At 34.9% G+C, this 26,449-nt stretch overlaps 3 protein-coding genes across 8 annotated transcripts; 1 reads left to right on the forward strand and 2 right to left on the reverse strand.

The window, feature by feature from the left end:
* LOC110937411 (mitochondrial Rho GTPase 2) lies at positions 1-26,449 on the forward strand. 6 transcript variants are annotated; one of them, XM_022179830.2, is made up of 16 exons: positions 1-200; positions 4,316-4,411; positions 6,710-6,806; positions 16,972-17,104; positions 17,191-17,340; positions 17,723-17,899; positions 17,974-18,225; positions 18,339-18,407; positions 19,511-19,566; positions 20,749-20,830; positions 22,107-22,318; positions 22,406-22,475; positions 22,669-22,781; positions 23,596-23,746; positions 23,837-24,023; positions 24,593-24,848. In XM_022179830.2, the coding sequence occupies exons 5-16, from the start codon at positions 17,221-17,223 to the stop codon at positions 24,667-24,669; spliced, it is 1,566 nt and encodes a 521-aa protein (XP_022035522.1). In that variant the 5' UTR covers positions 1-200; positions 4,316-4,411; positions 6,710-6,806; positions 16,972-17,104; positions 17,191-17,220; the 3' UTR covers positions 24,670-24,848. The 6 variants fall into 6 exon arrangements, 4 of the variants coding, with proteins under 4 accessions (XP_022035522.1, XP_035844526.1, XP_022035523.1 ...); XM_035988633.1 differs by lacking the exon at positions 1-200 and adding an exon at positions 3,454-3,560 and having other exon boundaries at positions 17,176-17,340; positions 24,593-24,810; XM_022179831.2 differs by lacking the exon at positions 1-200 and adding an exon at positions 3,454-3,560 and having other exon boundaries at positions 24,593-24,810.
* LOC110937413 (aluminum-activated malate transporter 14) lies at positions 1,846-4,313 on the reverse strand. Its single transcript, XM_022179833.2, has 6 exons — positions 4,001-4,313; positions 3,746-3,886; positions 3,367-3,639; positions 3,191-3,297; positions 2,573-2,716; positions 1,846-2,481 (listed from the first exon to the last, which is right to left on the reverse strand). The coding sequence occupies exons 1-6, from the start codon at positions 4,266-4,268 to the stop codon at positions 2,161-2,163; spliced, it is 1,254 nt and encodes a 417-aa protein (XP_022035525.1). The 5' UTR covers positions 4,269-4,313; the 3' UTR covers positions 1,846-2,160.
* LOC110933968 lies at positions 12,416-13,012 on the reverse strand. The gene has a single exon (XM_022177167.1). It carries the CDS (start codon positions 13,010-13,012, stop codon positions 12,416-12,418), a length of 597 nt encoding a protein of 198 aa, XP_022032859.1.

The following is a 26,449-nucleotide window of genomic DNA, read 5'->3' on the forward strand; positions in this document are numbered from 1 at the left end:
ACAAAGGGTTTGGCCCCCGTAACTGAACGCGGGAGTATGGCGATAGTTCATCCCTTTCGAATTACTCACCAGTCCAGTCACCCCCAGTGATTGCACCGGTGATCTCTGCTCCCAAAACTATATTCACTCGATTTCAATTCACATGGTTGATTTCAGATAGCATTTGCGGTGGGATATGAATTTGATTCCTCATTTCCAAGGTAAGCAACACTATTAAACCCTAGCATTTCATCATTATGATAGATACTGTTCCCAATCATCATCCTAACGACATATGTATGTGAACTTGTTTATCTGAGATGAACAATGAGTTATTATGTTTTGAACTAGAGTAAGGTCACTGAATAGTTCTAACGTTTAGGGTGCTTGAAACTGGGTGAGAAAATCATGCATGAAACTGTATCACATTTTCTGTATACATAGGAAGGAAGGATTGTTGTTCAAGTTAGTGATGCTTACTGCATAGGCTTTAATGGTTGATTGAAATTACCCAACTCTCCCATGAAATTCAATGGTGGCTAGTAGTAGTATTGTAGAAAGGGATATTGGCCTCTAATAATCCCTACTAGACGTCAATAGCCATTGGCAGTCCCACATTTTTTAATCAGGATTAATCGGTAATTTACCGATTAAATTTCACCTAGTTGGACTTAAAACCGGAAATCGGTCAAAGGCAGTCAAAACGGGTCAACTTTCAGTTAATTGTTACCTAGTCGGACCTAAAATTGGAAATCGATCAAAGGCAGTTAAAACCGGTCAAAATCTTTTAAGTATTTGAAAAATTATACTTATTTATCCAACCCTATTAATATTTTTGAAAAATTATATATAAAATTTTGCAAATTTTTGTATATATACACATAGAAAAAGTGTATCGTACAATATGCTTTAACATACGAAGCGTACGCAATGTCAAATTCGCACGTTCTAACAAAAAGTCGCATGTTGTAAAAACAGAAGATCGCATGTTCAGAAAAAAAAAATGAAAATTGCATGTTTATAAAAAAATATATTTCGCATGTTATTAAAAAACAAATTCGCATGATGTTAAAGAATACCAAAATCGCATGTTATAAACCAATTTTCGCATGTTGATACTGAATCTCATGTTGATACTGAATCTCGTACGCTTCGTACGTTAAGGCATTTTGTACAATAACCAGCCTCTATATATATAGAAATGTGAAAAATTACATATAAAATTTGAATACGATTAGTCCGTATTAATCCAGATTAATTGCTAGCCAGTACCCCAACGCTTGACTAGCGCCTAGCGATTTTTACAACCATGATGGCTAGTACTACGGGTGTTGGTATCTGGTTAGAGTGTGCTGCTTGAGTCTGAATATTGTAAATTTGATTTCAGAGATTTTTAAGTTCAACCAAATCATGATAGTTTTGAATCTCATTAGGTTGATACCATATTAAAGAAACCAACCCAAGATGGAGATTGCTGCTAATCTACTGGTCTCAATTGTGATGATGATTCATAACAATAATCATGATAAATGTATGCTTGTGCAGCCTGCATTTTTTTAATCATTATCATTTTGTTTCATTTTGTGACACGTTATTTCTGGTTCGTCAAGTGTCCCTTTCACAAGAAAGAGGAAAAAGCTTGTTCGCAACTATCATCCCTTTCTCTAAAGCCTGATTCATCCTTATCATGTAGGTTTACAAATTACCACACGTTTCCTTACCACGGAGGAAATGTTAGGAGGGCTACTGACTTTAAATGCTAAAACTTTAAAAACATAATTACTTTTGAGAGAAGTTGAATAATTTGTTTCAAAATGTACAATGAATAATAGTCACAAAGGAAATTGATGTTGAAGCTGTAAAGCATAAATAAGTGTCATGATTGTTGCAGATGCAACTCTCACATTCAATGTTGAAGTATGCCTATTGATAAAGAACTATATACATACATGATAATATGCATCTAAACGTGTTCTTGTACTACCACAAAGTATTGAATCTTCATCATGAATTTTACTGATATGTATATTTAAGATTTTAAGGCATTGCTTACGTTGTTGTACATGTTAATTTGTAGGTCATTTTGTTTTCTTAGTTTGTTCTGCGTTACCATCTTCAGTGTTCAATTACCCATCCATATTAGCATACCCCATATTAGTATACTTATAACTCGCGTGTACGCTATTTAGATTCAAAACCAGCAATCTCTCCAAGCTCTTCCACTTCTTTGGCTAGCACTTTTACTTTATCCACCATCTCCATCAGTAAAAACAAGATACTCGCCATAGCAAGAGCTTCGACATTTTCAGTTGCTTGTAACTCTGAAGTCGACAGTATGGTCAATTCTAGTTTGAACGAATGTAATTCCGGAATTTTTATGACTTTTTCTTGACCCCTTCTCATTTTCAGTATACTTTCTCCTAGTTCTCGCATGGTAAGGCCAAGTGACAGCCCTACGTTTTTGCATGTTTCTTTAATAGGCTGTTGTAGCGTTGTTGACGCCTAATAACAGAAAAGGAACATTATATCACTTAAGTTGTTATTTATTTATTAATATCATGATGTTAAGTTTGGTAAAGAGCAGTAGTGACACCTGTAACGGTGACGTAATGCATGCATGTAGTGGCAAAATGATAGAAGCAAGCTCTCTGAGTTGCTCTCCTATCTTTAGATACTTCTCCCAGGGATAAGAAAATCCAAATTTTCCATGCCACGGTTCCCACCATGCGAAATTTGCCTAAAGTAAAACATAAAATTCAATATATCTTCAAAAAGTTTAAAAGAGTAAAATGCCAAAATCGTAGGTTTGGGCACTTCTGCCTGTTACATCCAAATTATCATTTTTGTTGTCATTTCCATCCAAATCACTAGCTCAGTTAGAATGTATCGTTAACTCAGGGACGATTTTGGCAATTTTGTTAACTCAGAGAAAAAATAAAAAAATAGAAAAATAAATGTGTAAATTGCCAAAATCGTCCCCGAGTTAACGAAATTGCAAAAATCGTCACTGAGTTAACGATACATTTTAACTGAGTTTGTGATTTGGATGGAAATGGCAACAAAAATGAAACTTGCTCAAGTGGATGTAACAAACAGTTACAAAAAATTATTATTTTGGATGTAACAGGCAAAAGTGCTCAAGCCTCAGGGACGGTTTTGGCATTTTACTCAATTTAATGACACAACAAATGAAAGAAGGCTTATATGATACCAGCGACTCGTCATTTGACTTTGATTGCAATACTGATTTGCAACCACTGATGTTGATGCTCAGGTGGCGTTTATTTTCATCGACATTGAAATATGCTTCCATGCATTCTGCAATTCATCATTTAGATGTTTTTATCTTAGAATAATTTCCTAAAACTGTTACAAGTCAACAACTACCTTCAATGCAGCAAGCTAGTTTGTTGAATTTTGAGGATGTCAAGTTATGAAGTTCATCACTAGCCCACATGGGAAAAATGAATAAGTTGGTGATTATGCAGACAGCAACACCCATACCAATTGCAATTAGACGTAGGCGGGCTACATCCAGTATTTTATCCGCACGCACACCAGATACTGCTACTAGATTGAAAGTGAGTATGAATATCATGATCCCGTAATCCCATCTCCTCTTTATGCTTGGAATCATTCGACAATATGTTGCCATAGCACCTGTATATTATATATTATTCTTTATTAACATTCTTGATCGTAGTTATATACTTATCTGTAACGAACCTTTTCAATATATTATACACTGTGTTTAATCTATTATTACCTAAAACAAAAACCGACATTCCAGAAACTGTTGTGTAACCGATCTTTCCAAAATCTTCTGCTAAAAATGCTACTAAACACCCCAGTGCACCTCCGAGTATGGTTCCAATTACACGAAGTAACCCTTTGCTTAATGTAGCACCTGTTGTTTATCATCATATAGTGTGTACTTGTAAGAGTTTAAAAGTTGATCACTTCACATGCTACTAAAGTTACAAAATAAATAAAGTTAAATGTGTTAGAACTGATGACAAACCTGCAAAGAAGTCGTAGATAAGCACAACGGTCATGATAGCCCACATGGAACTTTCACCGACGTGATTGAAAAGTGGATCAAGGAGATACAGAAGTGAAACCAAAATCAAAGCAGTTCCAACCTTGATACTATGAATAACTTTTTTTTCATGCTGTTCAAGATATTTGGCTATAGAATACCAAACATTAGAAACAAATAAGAGTTTGTTTTGCTTCTCGTGATTGCGAGAAGCTTCATTTTCGTTAGAAATATCTATTGTGGTGCTCATATTTTTTTCACTCTTCTCTTTGGGTCGAGTCACACTTCTTTATATAGGAATTGGTGGACATACATAAATAAATGGTAACAATGAAGTCTGGAAAAGCGCAAGTGCCAAGTGGACATTTGTCTCCTAACCGAAGATGAACAAAGGTAAATTAAGTTGTATATGCACTTATGAGTTACTTGATTAGTTGATTTATCAATGAACTGAGTGACACATGCTTGCTTTCTTTTTTACCATTTGAGATTGTGAACTGTCTATTTCCAACATGGTAGTGCAATTCATGTTAGTCCAATTTGCTACAATGTAGTCAAGGGTATACCTAATATTGATAAGATGATTGCATTATGTGCACCTTGCACATCCATCACCAATACCAAATAATTTTGTCTTCTTGTAAGTTCTCGCATGTTTAACTTCAGTAAAATATATGATTAATGCTCATAATTTAGTTGCCCTTGGTGAGTAACCAATTTTGTCTTCTTTTTACATTTGTTACAGTGGATTAATGTACTGTGAAAGAATGTCCATGCTTATGTTTTTTGTTCACGAATAATCACGATGAATTTTTATGGCATGTATCAACAGATAGTAAGTTAAGTTACTAGGAACCATTTTTTAGGGTATTACACTGGCAGTTGTCAAAGATGCTAACTGACATTCCCACATCAACAATATATTATTCATGAAGTGTCTTGACATTCATCTATACATGAAACGATTTCAAAATCGTTTTCAGGATTTATTCTTTCGTTCTACTAAATCTGCTATTATTTAAGTAGTTTATAGATGCTAATGTTTAGTTACATGCTAGACTAAATAGGAGGTAAAAGTTCAATATCTTACAGAGGTCATGGAATGAAAATATGTAACTAATACCTGATAGTGATGGATAAGAGGGAGAAGAAGAACCACTTGCTTAGAGTATTTGTTTAGGAATAAAAGAAGACAAAACTAAACCAAACCACCTTACATATTGGATATGAATGTATTATGTATGATTTCCCCTTTAAATTCCCATTTCCCATAGGTGTTCTAATACATTTGCTGTCCTATGAGGACAATGCAACTTCCTTTCGCTCTCTTGATGTGATTAGACATGCATTTGTGTGACCAACTATTAATATTTAAAAACAAGTGCTATTGTCGTACTCAAGAAACGGACCTGTTTTCATTGTAAAGTTACAGAAAAACATACTAAAAAAATGTAACACAAATTAGATTCGAGCGTCTACTTTTTATTTATACTTGCATATCCTCTAAAAATGACTTTTCGTATGCCCCATATATCATGACACGCGTCCAAGAAACCCATAGATCATGGTATACATTAGTTAGATTCGATTATCTTTTTTTATGCTCCTCTAACTTTATGGAATCTGCAGTTATCAGACTAGAAAGATGATAGGGGTCATGGTCACTTATCTTATAGCTATAGGATTTTTTTTTCTTACATGGCTATAGAGATATAACACACTGGAAAAAGGTTATTTAAATGATTTTATTTTTCTAAATCTTCATAAACGTGACCTGCGTGGGAATAGGGCAGAATTTAATTAATAACGGGATTAATAGCATTAACAAAATTAGACCCAATCTAGTGTTGCTGACATAAGGAGATATGGTGCCCAAAAGTTCCAGGTAATGGGAAACTCTGTTTTTCATATATTGTGGTTTACACCAAAAAACCGTACCTATCATGATGGTTTTCTGCACTAAGTGAAGAAGTGTGTCGCATCTGTCAGCGTCCCCATGTTATTTTATACCTTATCACACGCTCAATACCTTTATGGAAGAATTTGAAAAGATATCCATGCATGAATGATTTTCCCATTATTTATATTCAAATTTATCCTATTACTCTACTCAACTTTTAGTGAAATGCAAAAGCTTTTATTGCTTCATTGATAACATTGTTTCAACTTCTTCTTTATATTTCATGATAAAGTATGAATTCATTGGAATTTTGGACGGTTTATGTGTTTCAAGTCTCGGCCTTCGAAAATTGCTGCCATGCTTTCATATAATGTTGGTTGTCTCTTTTTGATCTTATTTAGTGTCATTCTCTTGTGATGATTGGCTGTACCATCTGTACTATCATGGTCACTTTTTGCACTGTGTCCCACCACATTCAAAAGATTTAAAGTGATGAATTAAGTATTGGATTTAATTATAAGCGTCCATTACTTGGTGAATAAACCAAAACCAAATTTGTGGTTTATTCTTTACCTAACCTGTCACAATCATTGTCATCCACGGCAGCCTCTTAAGAATGTCCAAATATCGATATATCTTTTTTGAAAGGTTGTAGGATACCTGATAAAAATTTAGTATATGATCCGTTATTGAGGGATTTATTTTGGTGATTTCGGTAGCTTTTGTTAATTAATTTAGTGTATTCATAAATGTTTAGTGGTGAAATGATTGTATCTGTAAATTTGGTGCAGCAAGTTGGAGGACATGGAGTCTGACTGAGTACCTAATGCATATGATCTCATAAAGAAGAAACCAAATACTCGAGTGTTCGGTAAAGTGCAATGACAGGTACAACCTATACTTTCATTTCAATTCATGACTATGCATCAACTAAGAACTGATCCGAATGGGGTCCCCTGATGACGACGATGTTTGGCTATTTCAGAACAAGGTTTAGGAGACAATGCTAGAAAATAGAGGCGACACTTGGGCGAGTTGGGTATCGTGTTAAAACGAGTGATTTTAAAAAGTAGTCAAACGGGTTGGGTCGGGTTGACCTAGTAATTATTTTATTTTTTTTAATTCTATAATAACCTTTTTTTGTAAACAGATCTAAAATTAATCAGTGGATAGTAAGTTGCAGCATCAAAAGTATGGGTCAAAACTATTTTTGTTTGATCCGTTGAATTCTATGATTACAGAATGGGTCAGCATATGCTAGATTATTTTGTAATTGCGCATTTTTTGTAACCTCATTTGGTACTCTTTAAGTGTTCTATAAAATTTAAAGAAAACTGACAACAAAATGTTAACAAGTCAATACTACCTGACCCGACCCGACCCGACCCGACCCGAGCCGAGCCACATTTTAAAACACTTTTTTGTTTTAGCCTATTTTTGCTGGTTTCAATAAGCCATTTCAGCCAAGTTAACAAAAACCTATCATAGATTGACCCAGTTCTTGCATAACCAGTCTCTTCTACCAAAAAAAGGTGAATTGTTTGCACGAGTAACGATTAACATGTGGTAGAAATCAAAAGAAAGATGATTTTTTTATTTTTATTTTTTTATAGCAACGGAGCTATGAAAGTATGAAATCCATTGACCCAAAGTTTGGTATCTGTCTAGTGTGGGCTCATATTGACTACTCTGATAGATTCTTTGAATCTAAATTCAAACAAAAAGTTGTTTGTAAAAGAAACAATCAATATAAAAACATAGAGTTAAATGCCATTTTAGTCCCTGTGGTTAGGGCCATTTTGCCAGTTTAGTCCAAAGGTTTTATTTTTCACCTGTGGGTCCCAAAATGTTTCACCGTTGCCATTTTAGTCCACTGGGTTAACTTCATCCATTTTTTCTGTTAACGAGAAGGCCAATTCGGTCATTTTATATGTAATTCTGTTAACTAGAAGGGCAATTCGACCATACAAAACGACCGAATTAACCTTCTCGTTAACAGAAAAAATGGTTGAAGTTAACCCAGTGGACTAAAATGGCAACTGTGAAACCTTTTTGGACTCATAGGTGAAAAATGAAACCTTTGGACTAAACTGGCAAAATGACCCAAACCATAGGGACTAAAATGACATTTAACTCAAAAACACAAAGAGAGACAGATAGAGAAAACAATAACATATAATAAACTGATCTATATTGATTCTCTTATCATCTATAACAATATTACGAAAAGTATAAGGCTGGACGGTATGGGCTGTTCTCAGCCCCGGCGACGCCACGTCCCCATCGTCCCTCCACGCCGCCCCCCCTCCGTCCCGTCCACATATAGACGTTCGCGACGGAGTAAACAGGTGGGCCCCCTTCCTTTCTTCTCGACGACGCCCGGCACACCCCATCCCGCCCCCCGTCTTCATCCCCCTCTGTCACCATACCGTCAGCCTAAGTGGATTGATATTAAAAATTACAAAAAAGTACAAGTTTGAAGTTTGATCGGTCACTTAACCTATGGCTACGGTACCAATCAAAACTCCCGCCACCACCCCCAACAATAACAATTAGTTTATGCAATTGGTAGTGTGGCATAACCCACCTTATCTTTTTATCATGTCACAAAGTTAATATTGGAGACTCCACCATTTTTGCTGCTGCCGTATGATAGGAAAATGGGATCCTACCATTATCACTTGGGTTTTCGTCACGTTTTCAACCACTTTCTTTTTGTTTGGATCGTACTTTCATCTTTCCATTTATTATTACTTTTTTCCTCTAGGCAAGTTTAGGGATAATATTTATATTTTTGAAACTGGGACATTCATCAACTTTAGGATATTGATTTTTGTATTGTTAGGGGTATTCTAGGTAATTTACCACGTAAAACCGAGTGTAAATGTTTCAATGACATTATTGTTGATAAAAAGTAAATCGTGAGAGGTTCCTATGTCTCTGAAATAGAATTTAAATATATAGAAACTAGGTTATAATCCCGTGTATTACACGGGTTGAATAAATTAACTTTATATACTAATAATAAAACAATATATCTTTAAAAACCTTCTTCATTGCACAGATTAAATAAATGTAATTTTATATATTAAATAATAAAAAGTTATATCTATAAGAACCATATTGTATGGATTGAATAAATGTAATTTATATACCAAATAATAAAAAAGATTATATCTTTAAAACCATGTGTATTACACGAGTTGAATAAATGTAATATCGTTTACCAAATAATAAAAAAAATTATATCTTTAAAAACCCTCGTGTATTTTAGAGAAAAATGCTCGGATAGTCCCTGTGTTTTACTCATTTTTCACCTTTAGTCTCTAACTTTTTTAAATTACAACTATAGTCCCCAACTTTTGCAATTTCGTTCTCGGATAATCCCTGACACGGATGAGGGTTAACTTTTAGTGTTAAGTGGGTGTGAAATGACCAAAACACCCTTACTAATAAATAAAACATAAAAATATAATTAATTATTTAAAACCCTACCCCACCCCCACCCCCATCCCATTTCTTTTCCAACCACTGTTCTTCTTCTTTCCCAACCAGGGTTTTACCCCCAAAAACCATCGTCTTCTTCAACCAATTCATCTTATTCCAAACAAAACACTCCCCACATCACTAACCTACAACCCAGCTCAACACTTTCTTTACAAAATCACCCCCCGCATCACAAATTGATGTTCACTGGTTTACCCGTCACTCAATCCCACTTCCCCCAATTGACACAAAACCCACAAATCTTTCCCACTTCCACCATATTTTATATTTTATGCTGATAACTAATAATGTGATTAAAATGCGTAATAACAAAAACCCACCGACAGAACTGGCTATTATAACTATATTTCTAATTTTCCGGCGAAGTGATTTTCCGGCGGGTGGTGGCGAACTCGCCTGAGATAAAGATGGGGGAGGGGCTAAACTGCATGGGATGTTAAATGCATCGCCGCATAGACCCGCATTGCCGGAATCGTCTTGTTGCGTGTTGGTAACTGGTTTGGGTGGTTCTGCGGTTGATTTTTATGAACTGAAAAAAAGGTGAAATTAGTAATCGTTGTGGCTAATTTCAGATATTTGATCATGTTAAAGCTTGAAATGTCGAATCAGGATAACAATTTTTGATTGAATCGCGAATTCGGAGTTGAGATATAGGGACAGTGAGGGACGAAGAGATATAGGGATGGAGAGAGAGTGAGGCGGAGAGAGAGTGTTATGGTGGTGGTGTGGTGGTGGAATGGTTGTGATAGAATGGTAGAAGTTGCAGAAGGAAGAAACAGAGACGAAGAGGAGATGGGGAGGGGGTGGGGTTGGGGTGGCTCCCACTTTCTTATATAGTATTATATAATTAATTAAATAGATAATTATATTTTTGTTAGTAAGGGCATTTTAGTCATTTCGTACTCACCTAACATCAAAAACTAACCTCCATCCGCGCCAGGGATTATCCGGGAACGAAATTGCAAAAGTTAGGGACTATAGCTGTAATTTTAAAAAGTTAGGGACTAAAGGTGAAAAAAGGGCAAACCACAGGGACTATCCGTGCATTTTTCTCTGTATTTTATATACCAAATAATAAGAAAATTATATTTAAAAAAACTAATGGATATAACTCGGTACGCGATAGATATGATGATTGCGGAGATGATTATTGAAAAGAAGATACAGTGGTCAAACATTTGAGTGATAAAATATAAATATATATTTAAAAAAACCCGTTTTATTACACGGGTTGAATGAATCTAATAAAAATTTATATCTTTAAAAAAACTAACAGATATACCCGATATACAATAGATGAGGTGATTGCGGTGATGGTTCTTATACATGTCACGTAAACATAGTGATTACCGTATTTGAGTTGAGAGTTGAACACGAAAATAAAAGTATAGAACCAATAAACATTGATTAATATTTTTGTTTACCCCTTATAAACATTTTTGAAATATGTTCTACTCTTAACTACTTTAATTTAATAAAATAAATAAATCATGTACATTATATTAATTTATATTTAGCGTACATATTTTGTTAATTTCAGGATAAATAATTTTGAAATCTGATAAGTATTTTAAAATATTATATTATCTACTATACGAATTGTTTAAATTTATATTAAATTTAATTTTAATTGATATTAATTATCTATAAAAATAGATGACTTTAATGAATGACATGTGTCCTTCCATTGGTTATACACTAGGGTGATTGCATATTTATGGTTTAACACACCTTCAAGGAGTCCTAAACTTGTATAATAACTATGTAATAATACCTTCAACATATATCATTTTTACTCATTTAGTTCTGTGTTAGGGATTTGGGTAATGGATTTGTGACACGGATTTACGTGGTTTGGTTTCGATGTGAAATCTACATAAACGGGCTGCAATCAGAATTCTTTTATTATCGCTATGCCTCATTCGTGATGAGGAATTACAAATACAACCACATATAGTTATAAACTTATAATAAAGATTTAGGTTTTCTAACTTATTTCCTAAGACGGTGTTTGAAATTGAGTTTGGAAATGACTTAAAAAGCCAATAAGTTAAAAGGTGTTTGACATTGATAAAAGTCATTTTTATTTTGGCTTTTTGAATAGGAGTAAAAAGTTGTGTTATAAAAGCTACAAAATCTTTGCCTTTTAAGTTACTTTTGGCTTTTTAAATATAAAATTACAAATCTAACCTCACCTTTAAAAATAACAGCCATATACGAAAACTAATTACATCTTTTTTTGTCATTTACTTTTCCCCCATAAAAGCTAATCCAACCACATTTTAAAAAACTTCTTTTGAAAATATAATAAGTCAATAAACAATTTAAAAAAAAAAAACACTTTTCGAGTTAAATAAACGCTTTTGGAGTTAATAATACACAGGCTACTAAAATAAAACTAAATATGCCTGCCTTGCCTACTTTCAATCTTTTAATCGTTTGCCACACTAAACACATTGAATTGCGCCTCCAAAACTCAATGGTTTGCCTTTACGATTTACGCATTAGGATCAAATACAAAGGCTTCTTAAAATAAGAAGTGTACAAAGGCTCCTAAAAATAAACCTACTACAAAAAAAAAAAAAAAAAAAAAAAAAAAAAAAAAAAAACCAAAACACCCACCACCCCAAAAAACCTAAACCCCCACCCCTCAATCACCCAAACCCAATTTTGTTTTGTTTTGTTTTTTTTTTTTTTTCTGGGGGGGGGGGGTAGGTTTTTGGGTGGTGGTGGGGTGGGGTAGGAGTCTTTATAGAATGAGTTAACCCTACGATTTACGAGTACTTTAGATTATGAGCCTCAACTAGTATACTATTTCAAAATGTTTCGGAGTTTTATACAGATAAAACCAACTAAGATCTTAAGGGTTTTTTTTTTTTTTTTTTTTTTTTTTTTTTTTAAAGTAACTTTCATTAACAAAAGCCGACCCAAACCGGGCCGACTAACCAACAACAACTACAAACTTACATATTTACAAAAGAACACCATTCCTACCATTCTACCCCTCTATGCTTTGATCTATTAGAGAACCACAAAAATCCTAGAGCTTTAACCTCACTCAATATATTCTCTATCCTAGCCGGAACGTTATAGAATTTGACATTGTTCCTAGCACGCCATATACTCCAACAAGCAATACTTATAATACCTTTAACCGCTTCCTTCTTCCTCTCCGAACCGACAATCTCGTTATGAATACCGAGATCTTTGACAGAAAAAGCAATGATATTCGAAATCTTACACCATGAAGTGATACCATTCCAAACGGTTGCCGCAGTAAAGCAAGCCGTGAAGAGGTGTTCAGCAGTCTCATCTGCCGAGTTGCACAGCAGACACGAGGAATCTCCAACCAAAACATTCCTTTTCTTATGAGCTTCACCCGTGGGAATACTTTCCGACATCGATCTCCACACATGAATGTTAACTTTCGCGGGGAGCCATTTGCACCACTCCATAACCGAGTCGTTCCTAAGACCTGCTTCCTCAAGCAACAGTTTCTTAACAGACTTAACCGTGAATTCTCCATTCGAGTCAGGAAACCAGGACCACTGATCCGCGTCAGCCGAAACCTGGACTCCTTCCAGCATACTCGGAGCTGTTCAAGGCTGGACAACAACTCCGTGGACAGCGCCGCATCATTCCAGCTCCAAATCAACACCGTCTCGTTATTATGATTTTGGATTCTATCAGCGACTAAGCACTTTTTGTCCGATTCCTTTCTGAACAGCTCTGGAAACCTGACTTTGAGAGGTTCATTGGTGATCCAGGTATCTAACCAGAACCTTATATCTTCTCCGTTACCGACAGTACCTTTAATATAATTCCTTAAAGGCAGCCCAGCAGCCTTCGTGTTAACAAAGATCTTAGCAATATTACTCCAAACCCCGTTGAGTGAGTTTTTGAAAGGATGACTGTTTCTAACAACACAATACGAAAATGACCCAAATTTTCATTTTTGGCTGTCTTCAAAAAGCTTGAGCCATCAACACAGAGGTCATGCGATAATATCAACCCAAACAAGAATATACATGGCTAACACCTTTTGAGACAAAAAAAAAAAAAAAAAAAAAAGCCCCCTCATGAAAAGGAATGTTGAGCCCTTAATACCCAAGGAGTTTGACAATATGCCAAGATTAGCCATGTCAAATTCATTTAAAAGCGAACAAATGACACGACAAATGAAGGCGTGAAAGAGGTTGTAAAGATTATATGAACATGTAATAGTAGATACCAAAAAGATAGTATCCACTCCACGGTGACATGTAAACAGATACATATCGGATTTGCTCTTGAACTTTGATGTTATTGTTACTAGTCTGTGCAATTCACATGTCTTCGGATTTGCTCTTGAAGTTTGATGTTATTGTTATTGTTACTAGTCTGTGCAATTCACACGTCTTCTTGTATAACCTACGTAGACGTATACAACTTTAGTATCAGTTTCATAAGAAATAAAGTAATTAAAAATAATAACATAAAAATCAAGTTTCACAACTCTTACACTTGTTTGTAAGTGGATTTATTATAATCATTTAACAAAATTCAAACTTTTCTCGATTTCAGAAGTTTAATAATGATCGTTTTGTAATTCGGTAAGAAAATGTAATATTACCACAATAATAAATAATATAACTATTTTTATATTCCATATTTATACTCTCATATCTACACCATTATTAACCACAAAGAGTAGAATCAACCTTACAAAGAGAGACATATTTCTATTACACTATGATACAAGCCCTATATGGTACAAGCCCCATAGTAACTAAACTAGACTAGAATTGGATTAAAAAATAAATAAATTATGAGAAGTGATTTATAATGCACGTTGTATGCCAAATCAACCTTTTTGCAAGATAGGTAGTTAAACTAGCAACTCTGACACTCAATCATCCAATTGTTGTTAAAAAACCGATCAGCCAGTAAAGGAAAGAGTGAATCATCAGGTTCTCCATCGGTTTTGCTATCGTTATCATCTGTAAAATCTAAGTTAAACTTATTGGCTCATATATTTTGGTATATTAGCTTGTAACCAAACCGCCAATAGTTCCCACTTAACCCATTGTAGCTAAAAACTTAAAACTAAAACGATTGCTAGTCAAAGACACAATCCGATTGCTAGTCAAAGACACAATCCGAATGCACCGAAACCGTTTCAAAAAGACAAGAACCCTAAAACCATCTATGATTTGAAAACATGAACAAACCATGAAAAATTGAAAAGTACATAAACCACCCCCAAAACCAAACCTATGGTCACTTACCTCCCCTCAACTATTTTACTCACCCTTACACCCCATTGACAAATTCACCTGTAACAACACCTTCAACGCCATCATGCAAATTTTGTGAAAGCTCGCTCGCACACGATCAAAACACTGATACAATCTCGACGTTAATTATATTCTGTTCCGTTAATCAGATCTCATCTCATGAATCATCTCTTTCATTCAAGATCCAATTCTGTTCCGTTTTCACATTATACGATTTTAGCGTTTTTTCTCTTCTGTAGCGGTTAAATGTCAGGTGATTCATCGGCGAGGACGGCCGTATTCCGTCACCGGAATACCGTCCGCGTAGTAGTCGTCGGTGATTCCGCCACCGGTAAATCAAGCCTCATCGCCGCAGCTGCCACCGATACTTTTCCGGAAACCGTTTCACCGGTTCTTCCTCCAACTGTTCTTCCGGCAGAATATTATCCTGATGGCATTCCTGTCACAATCATTGATACTCCGTCTAGGTTAGAATCTACGTTCAATCGATAATTAGATTAGGTTCAGTTTGTTAGAATTTTGGATTATTTGTTAATGTAGCTTGACATTCACGTCACAGTAATTGATACTCCGTCTAGGTTAGATTTTTACATTCAGTCGATTTAATATATTATATCGATAATTTGATTAGGTTCAGTTTTGTTAGAATTTTGGATTATTTGTTAATGTAGCTTGACATTCACGTCAGGATGATTGATAATCCTTCTAGTTAGAGTTTGCAGTCAATCGATTTAATATCTGGTTGATTAGATTCAGCGGTTTCACTAATAAGGAAACCCCCCCCCCCCCCCTAAAAGCCCAACATGCATTGGCGAGTGCTCTTTTTAGTAAAATTGTCCACGACATCAAAGTACAGTTTGACTTGACCGTTAGACAAAAAGCCGTTTTTGAGTGTCTACGAGCACCACATGCACAAGATTTTCTTCTTGCTATACCTATAGATGGGTTAGGCCAGCATATGTCGCCGGTGGAGTACCGTACTATCCTTAAGTATCGCCTCATGATTCCTTTATTCCCAGTTGATGAGGTATGCCCTGTTTGTCATAAGGCGTGTTTGGATTCTTTTGGGGAGCATGCAGTTCATTGTAGAGAGCTCCCGGGGTTCAGATACCGACATGATTTGGTTAGGGATGTCCTTTTTGACATATTCAGGCGCGCTGGTATTTCTGCTAAAAAAGAGGCACCAGTTAATTTCTTAACTGACCCGTTGGAAGGGAGATCTACCCTTCGACCATCCGACATTCCGGTCTTTGGATGGGTAGGAGGAAAACATGCATGTCTGGATCTAACATGGGTTTCCGCTTGTAAGCTTAGGGGGTAGTGCTTTCACGGTGGGTCAGGCTGCTTTAAAGGCTGCTTCGGGTAAAGTGACCAAACACGAGAAAGCGTGCCTTGACAACCAGCACGTGTTTATCCCATTTGCTTTTGATACTTTTGGTTTTCTGGCGCCAGAGGCTGTGGACTACTTAGTCGAGTTCAAAGGGTCATGCATAGTAATGTTATGGCCCCGAGATCTATGGACGTAGTTTTTAAAAGACTTAGTTTTGCTATTCAAAAAGAGGTAGCGGCGCAGCTTGTTGCCCGTTTACCAACTATAATTAACATATGATCAATTTGATTCAGTTTAGTTAGAATTTTGGATTATCTGTTGATGTAGCATGGCATTAACGTCACAATAATTGATACTCTGTCTAGGTTAAAGTTTACATTCAGTTGATTTAATATCTGATCGATTAGATTCAGTTTTGTTAGTTTTTTGGACTATTTGTTAATGTAGCATCGCATTTCGTTCACAATATTGATACTCTGTCTAGGTTAGAATTTACATTCAATTGATTTAATATCTGATCGATTAGATTCAGTTTTGTTAGAATTTTGGATTATTTGTTAATGTAGTATGATGACATTCATGTCACAGTAATTGATACTCCGTCTAGGTTAGAGTTTACAGTCAGTTGATTCAATATCTGATTGATTAGATTCAGTTTTGTTAGAATTTCGGATTATTTGTTAATGTAGCATACTAGCATGGCATTGCGTTCACAATAATTGAGACTCTATCTAGGTTAGAATTTACATTCAATTGATTCAATGTCTGATTGATGACATTCGGTTTGTTAGAATTTTGGATTATTTGTTAATTGTAATGTAGCAACGCATTTCTGCCACAATAATTGATACTCCGTCTAGGTTAGAGTTTACATTCAGTTGATTGATATATGATCGGTTAGATTCAGTTTGTTAGAATTTTGGATCATTTGTTAATGTAGCTTGGATGGTAAAGCTAAGGTAGAGGAAGAATTGCAGCTTGCAGATGCAGTGGTTTTAACCTACGCCTGTGATCAACCTGAAACACTTGTTAACCTTCAGAATTATTGGCTTCCTGAAATTAGGCGCCTAAAGGTTTCAATTCTTTCGTTTTATATTTGTATATTGGACAAGTCTTATTTGTAATTTAGATTGTGTACATTCAGCATTTTCGTATGTAGGTTAATATACCAGTGATTGTGGTTGGATGCATGTTAGATTTGCGTGATGAGCACTTCCCCATAAATTTAGAACAGATGATGGGTCCAATAATGCAACAGTTTAAGGAGATTGAGACGTGCATAGAGTGTTCTGCAGCTAATCTAGTCGAGGTATGTTGTTGTCTTTAGATTCGATATCTATGTTAAGAAGATCACTATTGGTTCGATATTAGGATGGGGCAATTATCACCTCATGTGCTTAAAATGTCATGATACATTGTGCCGTTAGTGTCCAGTTAAAATAATATATTATTGATATAATGGTTGCTGTATCGTTAGCAATTTACCTTTTTATTAACTTCAAATTTATCCAATATCACCGAATTTATGTCCAATTGGTTCAGCGGGTTGTTCTTAAAAACTTAAGATCTTAAAGTTAGTAGAAAGCTAAAATGCAGGATATTTTGGTTGCTGCTTGATCTTCAAACTTAACATCACAATATTTACACGTTACATCATCAGAGAAGAAGTATAACTTGACCGCACTTTGTAGGTAGCTGAGGTATTTTATTATGCTCAAAAAGCCGTGCTTCATCCAACAGCACCCTTGTTTGATCAAGAGTCTCAAACTTTGAAGCCTCGCTGCATAAGAGCATTGAAAAGGATATTTATTCTTTCTGATCATGATAAGGATTCTGCCCTTAATGATAACGAGTTGAATCAGTTTCAGGTAGTTTACCTTAATGCAAAAGAGTTTTTGTATGTCATATGAAGAGATATTTGATATTTACCTTTCATTTACAGGTGAAGTGTTTCAGTGCTCCTCTTCAACCTAATGAAACAGAGGATGTTAAAAGAGTGGTGAAAGATAATTTACCTCAAGGGATCAATCATCTTGGGCTTACTCTAGATGGGTTTCTATATCTTCATTCTTTATTTATTGCAAAAGGACGCCTTGAGACTACATGGACCGTCTTACGTGAATTTGGTTACAATGATGACCTGGAACTCCGGAAAGAGAATCTACCCGTTCCATCTGAAAAGGCTCCTGATCAGGTCATGCTTCTAAAACTATAAGTAAAATATTTACTTTTGGACCATTTAATAAAACAATGTTTACATGTTAGGATATAATCCCATTGTTCAACAATGTGCTTGTGTTATTGTAGAGTGTTGAATTGACAAGTATAGCTGTGGACTTCCTGAAAGGGGTTTTCAGTTTAAATGATTCTAACAAGGTACCTTTTCTCACAGTAAATTACAACTTAATTAATGTGCAGTCATAAGTTTTTTTCATGTAATAATATAACATGCACATTATCTTCTGTGTAAATTTGCAGTCAGTTTTTGGTTCTTAAGTTGGACTTTGATACCATCTATAGCTTGTCATTTGCATGCCAAACATATTCTCATTTTACTGATGGTGACATATACAAATAATCATGGGTGTTATCACCTTTATCCAACACAGATAGTATGTGTGTGTGTGTGTGTATATAGGGTTGGGTTCATTGGTGAACAACCCCTTTGATTGTGAACACTAGTGAACTAATCCTAGCCCTTGATTATCAACAGACAAGTGTAAATCAATGGCCAGGATTTGGTGATGAAAATACACTAGTGTATATTACCATTTGATGATGTAAATCAATGTCAGGATTTGTTCACTCAGTTCACAAATGCACTAGTGTTCACTCTGGAATCCCACTCTCTCTCTCTCTCTCTATATATATATATATATATATATATATATATAGGATAAGGATCATGTGAGAAGTGATAGGCTAGTTGAGAAACTTGAGAAGCATTCTGGACCACACATTTTTCTAAGCCTTTCGTAATATACACATATGTATAGTTTAAAATTGACTATATACATATGTGTATAACTCAATATACATATATGTATATAGTCAATTTTAAACTATACATATGTGTATATTACAAAAGGCTTAGAAAAATGTGTGGTCCAGAATGCTTCTCAAGTTTCTCAAATAGGGTGGACTTCTCTTAGGATCCCTACCCTATATATATATATATATATATATATATATATATATATATATATATATATATATATATATAATGCCAATAATTCTTCTTGATTAACTTATCCAGTAGGTTTCTCCCTCTTTCATAATGTCGTATAGTGACTGTCATCTTTTATGCTTTATTTATACATTATAAGGAAAGTTTTCGTTGCAGTAAGTGTGCTCTTTTATCATTTTAAGTTATTTCTACCCGCCACCGACTACCATTGAAGCTTAGCTTTAAATCTTTAATTACTGAAGTTTCTAGCTGACGTGTACAAATTTTAATTATGAATCTTATCCTTTGCTAGGATGGAGCTCTACAAGATTTTGAGGTTGATGAGCTGTTTTCAACTGCACCAGAAAGGTGGGTTGGTTTCTCTTTGAAGCAGCTTATAATTATAATAATTCTTATTCATGTTTTGCTGCATGCATGCACATTTATGTCGGTATTGAAAACATTAATCAACATGATTCATCATTATAAGTCAATTATTCAAAAGACACCATAACTATAAAGACGTCAAACTTTGTGTTATCTAATAGGCGTCTGGCAACAATTCAACATTCTTTTAGATTGTAATAATGTTTTTAAGGTTAAAGTTCCATAGGATATACGTCTCTGTATTCTATCAGAGTTAAGTTAACCAAATAATCAACAATGAATGTGTTAAAATCTGGGCACTTAATATCGGCTCTATCTCGGTGATATAGCGGTGCTATATCGGTTATCGGTCTTGGCACATAATATCGGGTCAGAATATCGGTAGAAATCTCGGTAGCGAGAATATCGGCGATATATACTTAGATATCGCCGATATTTTGATATTCTTATCTCGGTCATATAGGTGAGAAAATCGGTAGGCCAGATTTTTATGTTTTTCTTTATGGGATGCCAACAAAATACAAAGCCCGGTTCTTTTCCAGTTCTTTTATGCTTTTTTGGCCCATATGTTATAACCTTTATCACACTTCGAACACTTAACACGACAACTGATGATGTCTGTTGAACCCTAATCGTCCCTCCCAAGCTCCTGTGCTTCAATCGGATTTTAGTGTTTTAAGTTATGATGAACAAATGAAGAATTGGGTGCCTTGGTCGATCTTGATGAACACTTCTTTATTTTGCTATTAATATTATATAGGTTCTAGACTTCTAGATATGAATATATATATTTTTATGCATGATATTATAAATTACCGATTTACCGATATCCCACCAATATCTCACCGCAATAAACGATATCTCAGATATCAGTCCTTGACCGATAACCGATATTTTTCCGCATTAACTGCATAGGTTAAAATAGCTACATTGCTTATGCCTGACTATAAGCAAATTATTCCGCCTTTTAGGCTGATTGAAATGGATGAATCTCTTGTTGAATTTGATTGAGTGAGAATTTTATATGAAACAAAAGTGGAAATAATAGCCTTCCTAGATACTATGTGCTGCAACTTTGTTGACTATTTAATATTGTTTTCTTTTTTTTTTTTTATATATATTTTTCGAATCTGCACTTCATTAATAACATTTTTCAACTTTCAGTCCTTGGGATGAAGATCCTTACAAGGATTCCGTAGAGAGAACTGAACAGGGGGACGTAAACCTTTCTGGGTTTCTCTCTCAGGTGTGTAATAGCAGCTTATTTACTTTACATCACATAAGTTAAAAAACTTATATTTCCTTTTGAAAGCCTCACTAGACTTATGTAATTTTGACTACATTATTTCATAGATTAAATCAGAGTCTCTATTCTCGGGTTCTCATGTAATTTGAACTCATTAAGTGGCAATAGATCAGCATTAAGCGGGTTTGGGTTTAGTCTAAACAGGTTTGGGTCAGTTTCAGGTTGAACCCGCGAACATGTTTAGCTAAACGGGTCGGGTTCGGGTCAAACCGGTCAGGTTGGCGGGTTGACCTGTTTAACCCATTTAGAGTATTTTTGTCATTTTAGTCCCTGAGGTTTGTCCCAAATTGCCATTTTAGTCCTAGTAGTTTTTTTTCTCCTTTGGGTCCTTGAGTTTTCCATTTTTTTTTGCTATTTTGGTCCAACCCACTAACTTCGTTAAAAAAGTCAGTTAACTTATGGTAGTTGCCATTTTCATCCAAAAACCATTTTTTTCTTTTGTATATATAAAAAAACTTTAATTAAAAAACCCTTAAACTAAAAAAAATAAAAATATATATTAATATATAAAAAAAAACCTTTAATTTAAAAAAAAAAATCTTTTCCCCAACCCACCAATCGTTTTTGGATGAAAATGGCAACTAACAAACTATTTAGTGTGAGTTAACTGACATTTTTAACGAAGTTCGTGGGTTGGACCAAAATGCCAAAAAAATGGAAAACTCAGGGACCCAGAGGAGAAAAAAATAACTATTTGGCCTAAAATGGCAATTTGGGACAAACCTCAGGGACTAAAATTACAATTTACTATATTATATTATTTTTTTTACAATATGTTATATGTCAGAAATTAAATTGGGTGTGTATTTTATGCCATAATTATAACTTAAAAAGAGAAACTGACATAAAAGTTTATACTTTAAAGTTTAAACGTAATTGTATTATGTATTTTTTATTTAGTAAATTTTAATTTTAATATATTAATCTGCAGAAAAAATTAAAAAAAATCGGGTTGAACGGGTCGTGTTCGGGTCAACCCACGAATATTTGGGTCGTGTTCGGGTTCATATGAATGGAACGATTTTCGAGTTCGGGTCGGGTTGAACCCGCCAATCCGCGAACACGAACCGTTTAGCATCCCTAACGTCGATGTTACCTAAAGGCTTATTAAGTTGAGATTCCACCAATAAAAAAATATCAGTAATTGATATATGATTTTTTAAAAATAAATGACAACCCACCGTTTTGTGTTGATTAATTAAGCTTATGGTTACAGTGGGCGCTAATGACATTACTTGACCCACCTCAAAGTTTGGCTTATTTAATATACCTTGGATATACCGGTGATCTTGCTAAAGCCATTCGTGTTACGAGAAAAAGATCCGTAGATTTTAGAAAACAATATACGGACAGACAGGTTTTTCAATGTTTTGTTTTTGGACCCAAACACGCAGGAAAATCTGCACTTTTGACTTCATTTGTTGAAAGGTGTGTTTCTATAACAAGTATTAGTTTATCACCCCATGAAATTTATACCTGTTTGTTCTTAGACCTTTATTAATATTGCTTTCGCAGGCCTTTCCAAGACAACTATAGTTTGACAAGCGGTCAAAGTTATACAGTCAATACTGTTGACCAACCTCGGGTGAGTGAAGCATTTAGATTTAAATGATACTCGGTTATACTTCTATATTATCTTTCCATCAAGTTTGAGTTTTTCCCTCTTCTGGTTTTGTGGCGTTTTTGTTATTTCTGTATGCATGAGGGCAAGAATGGAAATATATGCTGATGTTTGTTCCAATCATGTTACACTTATATGATAATCATTTATCTTTCAGGGGATTAAAAAGACTCTTATATTGCATGAAGTTCAAGAATGTGATGTTAAGATATTACTATCCAGTAATGACTCATTAGCTGCTTGTGATGTAGCAGTTTTTGTTTATGACAGGTAAGCATGATGCCAAATTTTGGTAATATTTTTTTTTTTTTTTGAACGGCAAATTTGGATCACTGACGGACCACTGGAGTATCATCGTGCCACCAGCGGAACCACCCGATCATATCCATCTCCACTAGGCAACAATGCCTATACACCAATTCAGGAGGAAACCCAATAAATCTGGGAAAACCCCCTTTGTGGGAATCGAACCCATGACCTAATGGTCATAAGCCTTATCCCACCCCCAAGATACCCCCAAATTTTGGTAATATTAAATGACTAAAATGCTATTTTAGTCCCTTAGTCCCTGAGGTTTGGTCAGTTTTGCGACTTTCGTCCAAAGGTTTGTTTTTCCGCATCTGGATCCAAAAGGTTTGAAATCTTGCCATTTTCATGCGGCTCGTTAACTCCATCCATTTTTCTCCGTTAAGTCAAGAGTATTTCTGTCTTTTTTGTTAACTTAAAGGGATATTCGGTCCTTTTCGTGGGCATCTGGTCTTTTTACATAAAGTGAAAAAGACTGAATTGCCCTCTAAGTTAGCAAAAAGACGGAAATACCTGACTTAACGGAGAAAATTGGACGGAGTTAACGAGCCGGATGAAAATGGCTAGATTTCAAACCTTTTGGATCCAAGTGCGAGAAAACAAACCTTTGGACGAAAGTCACAAAACTGGCCAAACCTTAGAGACGAAAATGGCATTTTACTCTATTTAAATTAATCATCGTTTTGAAAGGGTATCTAAAGTCAATCACACCCTTCTTTTTCTTGCACATTATGATAATATACTGTTTATATAATATCTAGTCATTTCTTTATTACAGTTCTGATGAATTTTCATTAAAAAGAGCATCAAAATTGCTAATGGAAGTAGCTCGGAAAGGAGAAGATAGTGGTTACGGTGTGCCTTGTCTTCTCATTGCTGCTAAGAATGACTTGAACTTGTATCCAATGGCAATCAAAGATTCCGAGATGGTATTTAATTTAACTTGTTAATTGTTAATATAAAAATAACACCAACTAAATAGTGGTTACATAACCATCTGCAACCCTTTGTTGTTCTAGATTTGTCAGGCTGTGAAAATAAACGCACCAATACGTATCAGTGTGAAAGACAAATACATGAATAACGTCTTCCAGAAAATTGTTACTACAGCTCAGCAGTGTCACTTAAGTGTTCCGGAAACTGAACATGGGAGAAATAAGAAGCGTTACAGACAGCTTGTGAACCGTTCTCTCATTCTTGCTTCCGGTATGCCCATTTGTACCAATACATAAAAAATACAAATATAAAAGAGTAAAATGCCATTTTCGTCCTTGATATTTGTCCAGTTTTGAAACTTTCGTCCAAAGGTTTGTTTTTCCGCATCTGGATCCAAAAGTTTGAAATCTTGCCATTTTCATCCAGCTCGTTAACTCCATCCATTTTTCTCCGTTAAGTCAGGGGTATTTCCGTCTTTTGTGTTAACTTAAAGGGCAATTTGGTCTTTTTCAGGGGTATTTGATCTTTTTACAAAAAGTGAAAAAGACCGAATTGCCCTTGAAGTTAGCAAAAAAGATGGAAATACCTCTCTGGCTTAGCGAAGAAAAATGGATGGAGTTAACGAGCTGGATAAAAATTGCAAGATCTCAAACCTTTTGGATCCAAATGCGGAAAAACAAACCTTTGGACGAAAGTCGCAAAACTGGCCAAATCTCAGGGACGAAACTGGCATTTTAACAAAATTTAGGAAAAAACTTGTTCAGTTAATTAATTTTCGCCTACGTTTTGGGAGGATTTTTTTTCATGTTCCTCATTTGTATTTTACTACAATTTTTCAGTAGGAGCTGCGATTGCTATAGTTGCATTGGCGGCATACCGAGCCTATGCTTGTAGGAAGACTAAATCCGCTCGTTAGGCACAAGGGCTATGTACCCTGCTAGCTGCAGCATTGTATTCAAAATAAGTGGTTTGTTACTCTCCATAATTTACTTGCATTTTTAGACATTGAATTATTGATCAAATAGTTTTTATTAAATTCCAAATATTGATTTATTTAGTTGTAGCTCTCGTAGTATATAATGCAGTTTTATATAATTTACGTTGGAATTGTTACCTTATTTGTTTTGGTTTTTTTGTTGATCTTTGATGGACAGTGTTTTCCCTGTTGGTAATTTGTAAAAAAGTCATAAAGAAAACTAAAGGGACAAGACAACACAATCTTCTTGAGATTGGTGAGACTATTGTCTATACACATCATTATAACGCATACTTTTGTCTTCTAAATTGCATCATTGCCATCACATTTATAATCTTTTTAAAATAAATAGTTGGCAAAGTTCAATTGATCTAAATGTCAATATAAAAATTATAAATAAAAAAACTATAAATATTTTGTGGATGATTCTATGAGTTGATGTTATGAAGTTTTCTGTAACTGTAGAAAATGTACCAAAAAGGATCAAAATTCAGATCTTGAGGGTATTTTGGCCCTCTGAACACTTGAGAATTGACAGAGATTCTCATGGAGTGTGGGAAATAAGGACATCTCTCTGTCTAACTCTCTTTGGTGCATTTCATTTGTTGTTGCAGCCCCACAATCATACACTCATTTATCTTTTTTGTTATTATTATATTTACCCCCTTATCAAAATAGGCAATAATAAATAGTATTTGTGATTAAAGTAAGGCTATAGGGTGTGGTCATGACCTCATGGTTCCCATGACCCTCCACATCAACGCCAAGTCAGCCACTTCTAATCCATCATCCAAAACCACTACCTAAGGGTGTGTTTATGACCCAAACCACTATTCTCTTATTTTAATTTATTTTTGTGAAAAGGAAAGTGAAATATTGAAAAAGGAAAGAAGGTCCATGGTTGCCATGGTTTAATCCATGCGCACCATGGTGGATGAGGCAACAAGGTGATGTAGCAATCCATTAATGGTCCTACGTGGCGATTGATGACCCAACTCATGCCCCCCATACCCTTCAGCCTAAGTGGCGGTATTATATCCATAATCTGATAATCTATAATTAGGTTCCTGAGTTATGTGTAATCTGCCTAATTTTGTGTTGATTAATCTAGAGTTGTGTTAAGCGTCAAGAGAAGTAGGCCATTTTGCTCAATAGGATTTTATATTGTGTTCATGTTACCATTATGTTCAATAGATATAACATTGCCCGATCCAAGATTTTTTTTTCCATTGTCGTCACTTTTTCGGAAATATTAGGTGAATTAGTGTCACTCCACTGTCGAATACGTAAATAACACATAAAAGATTTTTCTTATTGATATAACGTGACACCGATGTTTATAACTTGGGTTCGGCCTAGCATTCTAGGTACTGTCAGTTACTTGCTCCCTCCCTCTTTTTTTGATTCTTCACCTTTTTCTAGCCCACTTCCCTTGTTTTTGACCTACATCATAACTTTCTACCCTGTGGAACTTATTCACTATCTTGGTTTGATTTTTCTTTTTTGCTTTCTTTTTATCAATCTTGTTTTTTTTTTCAGGTTTCAGTTGAAAATACCGCCTGAGGATTGGTTGAAGTGTAATCATCTCATTTATATCTTCATAAAACAAGATGTATTGGGTTTGATTTCATTTGATGGCAATATCATTTTTTTGTTATGGATCAAGAAAGAGTTTTCTTCAATTCAAATATATATGACAATGAACTCAGATTTGTGGTTC

This window comes from Helianthus annuus, chromosome 4 (assembly GCF_002127325.2).
Source record: "Helianthus annuus cultivar XRQ/B chromosome 4, HanXRQr2.0-SUNRISE, whole genome shotgun sequence".
NCBI classification, from domain to species: Eukaryota; Viridiplantae; Streptophyta; class Magnoliopsida; order Asterales; family Asteraceae; genus Helianthus; species Helianthus annuus.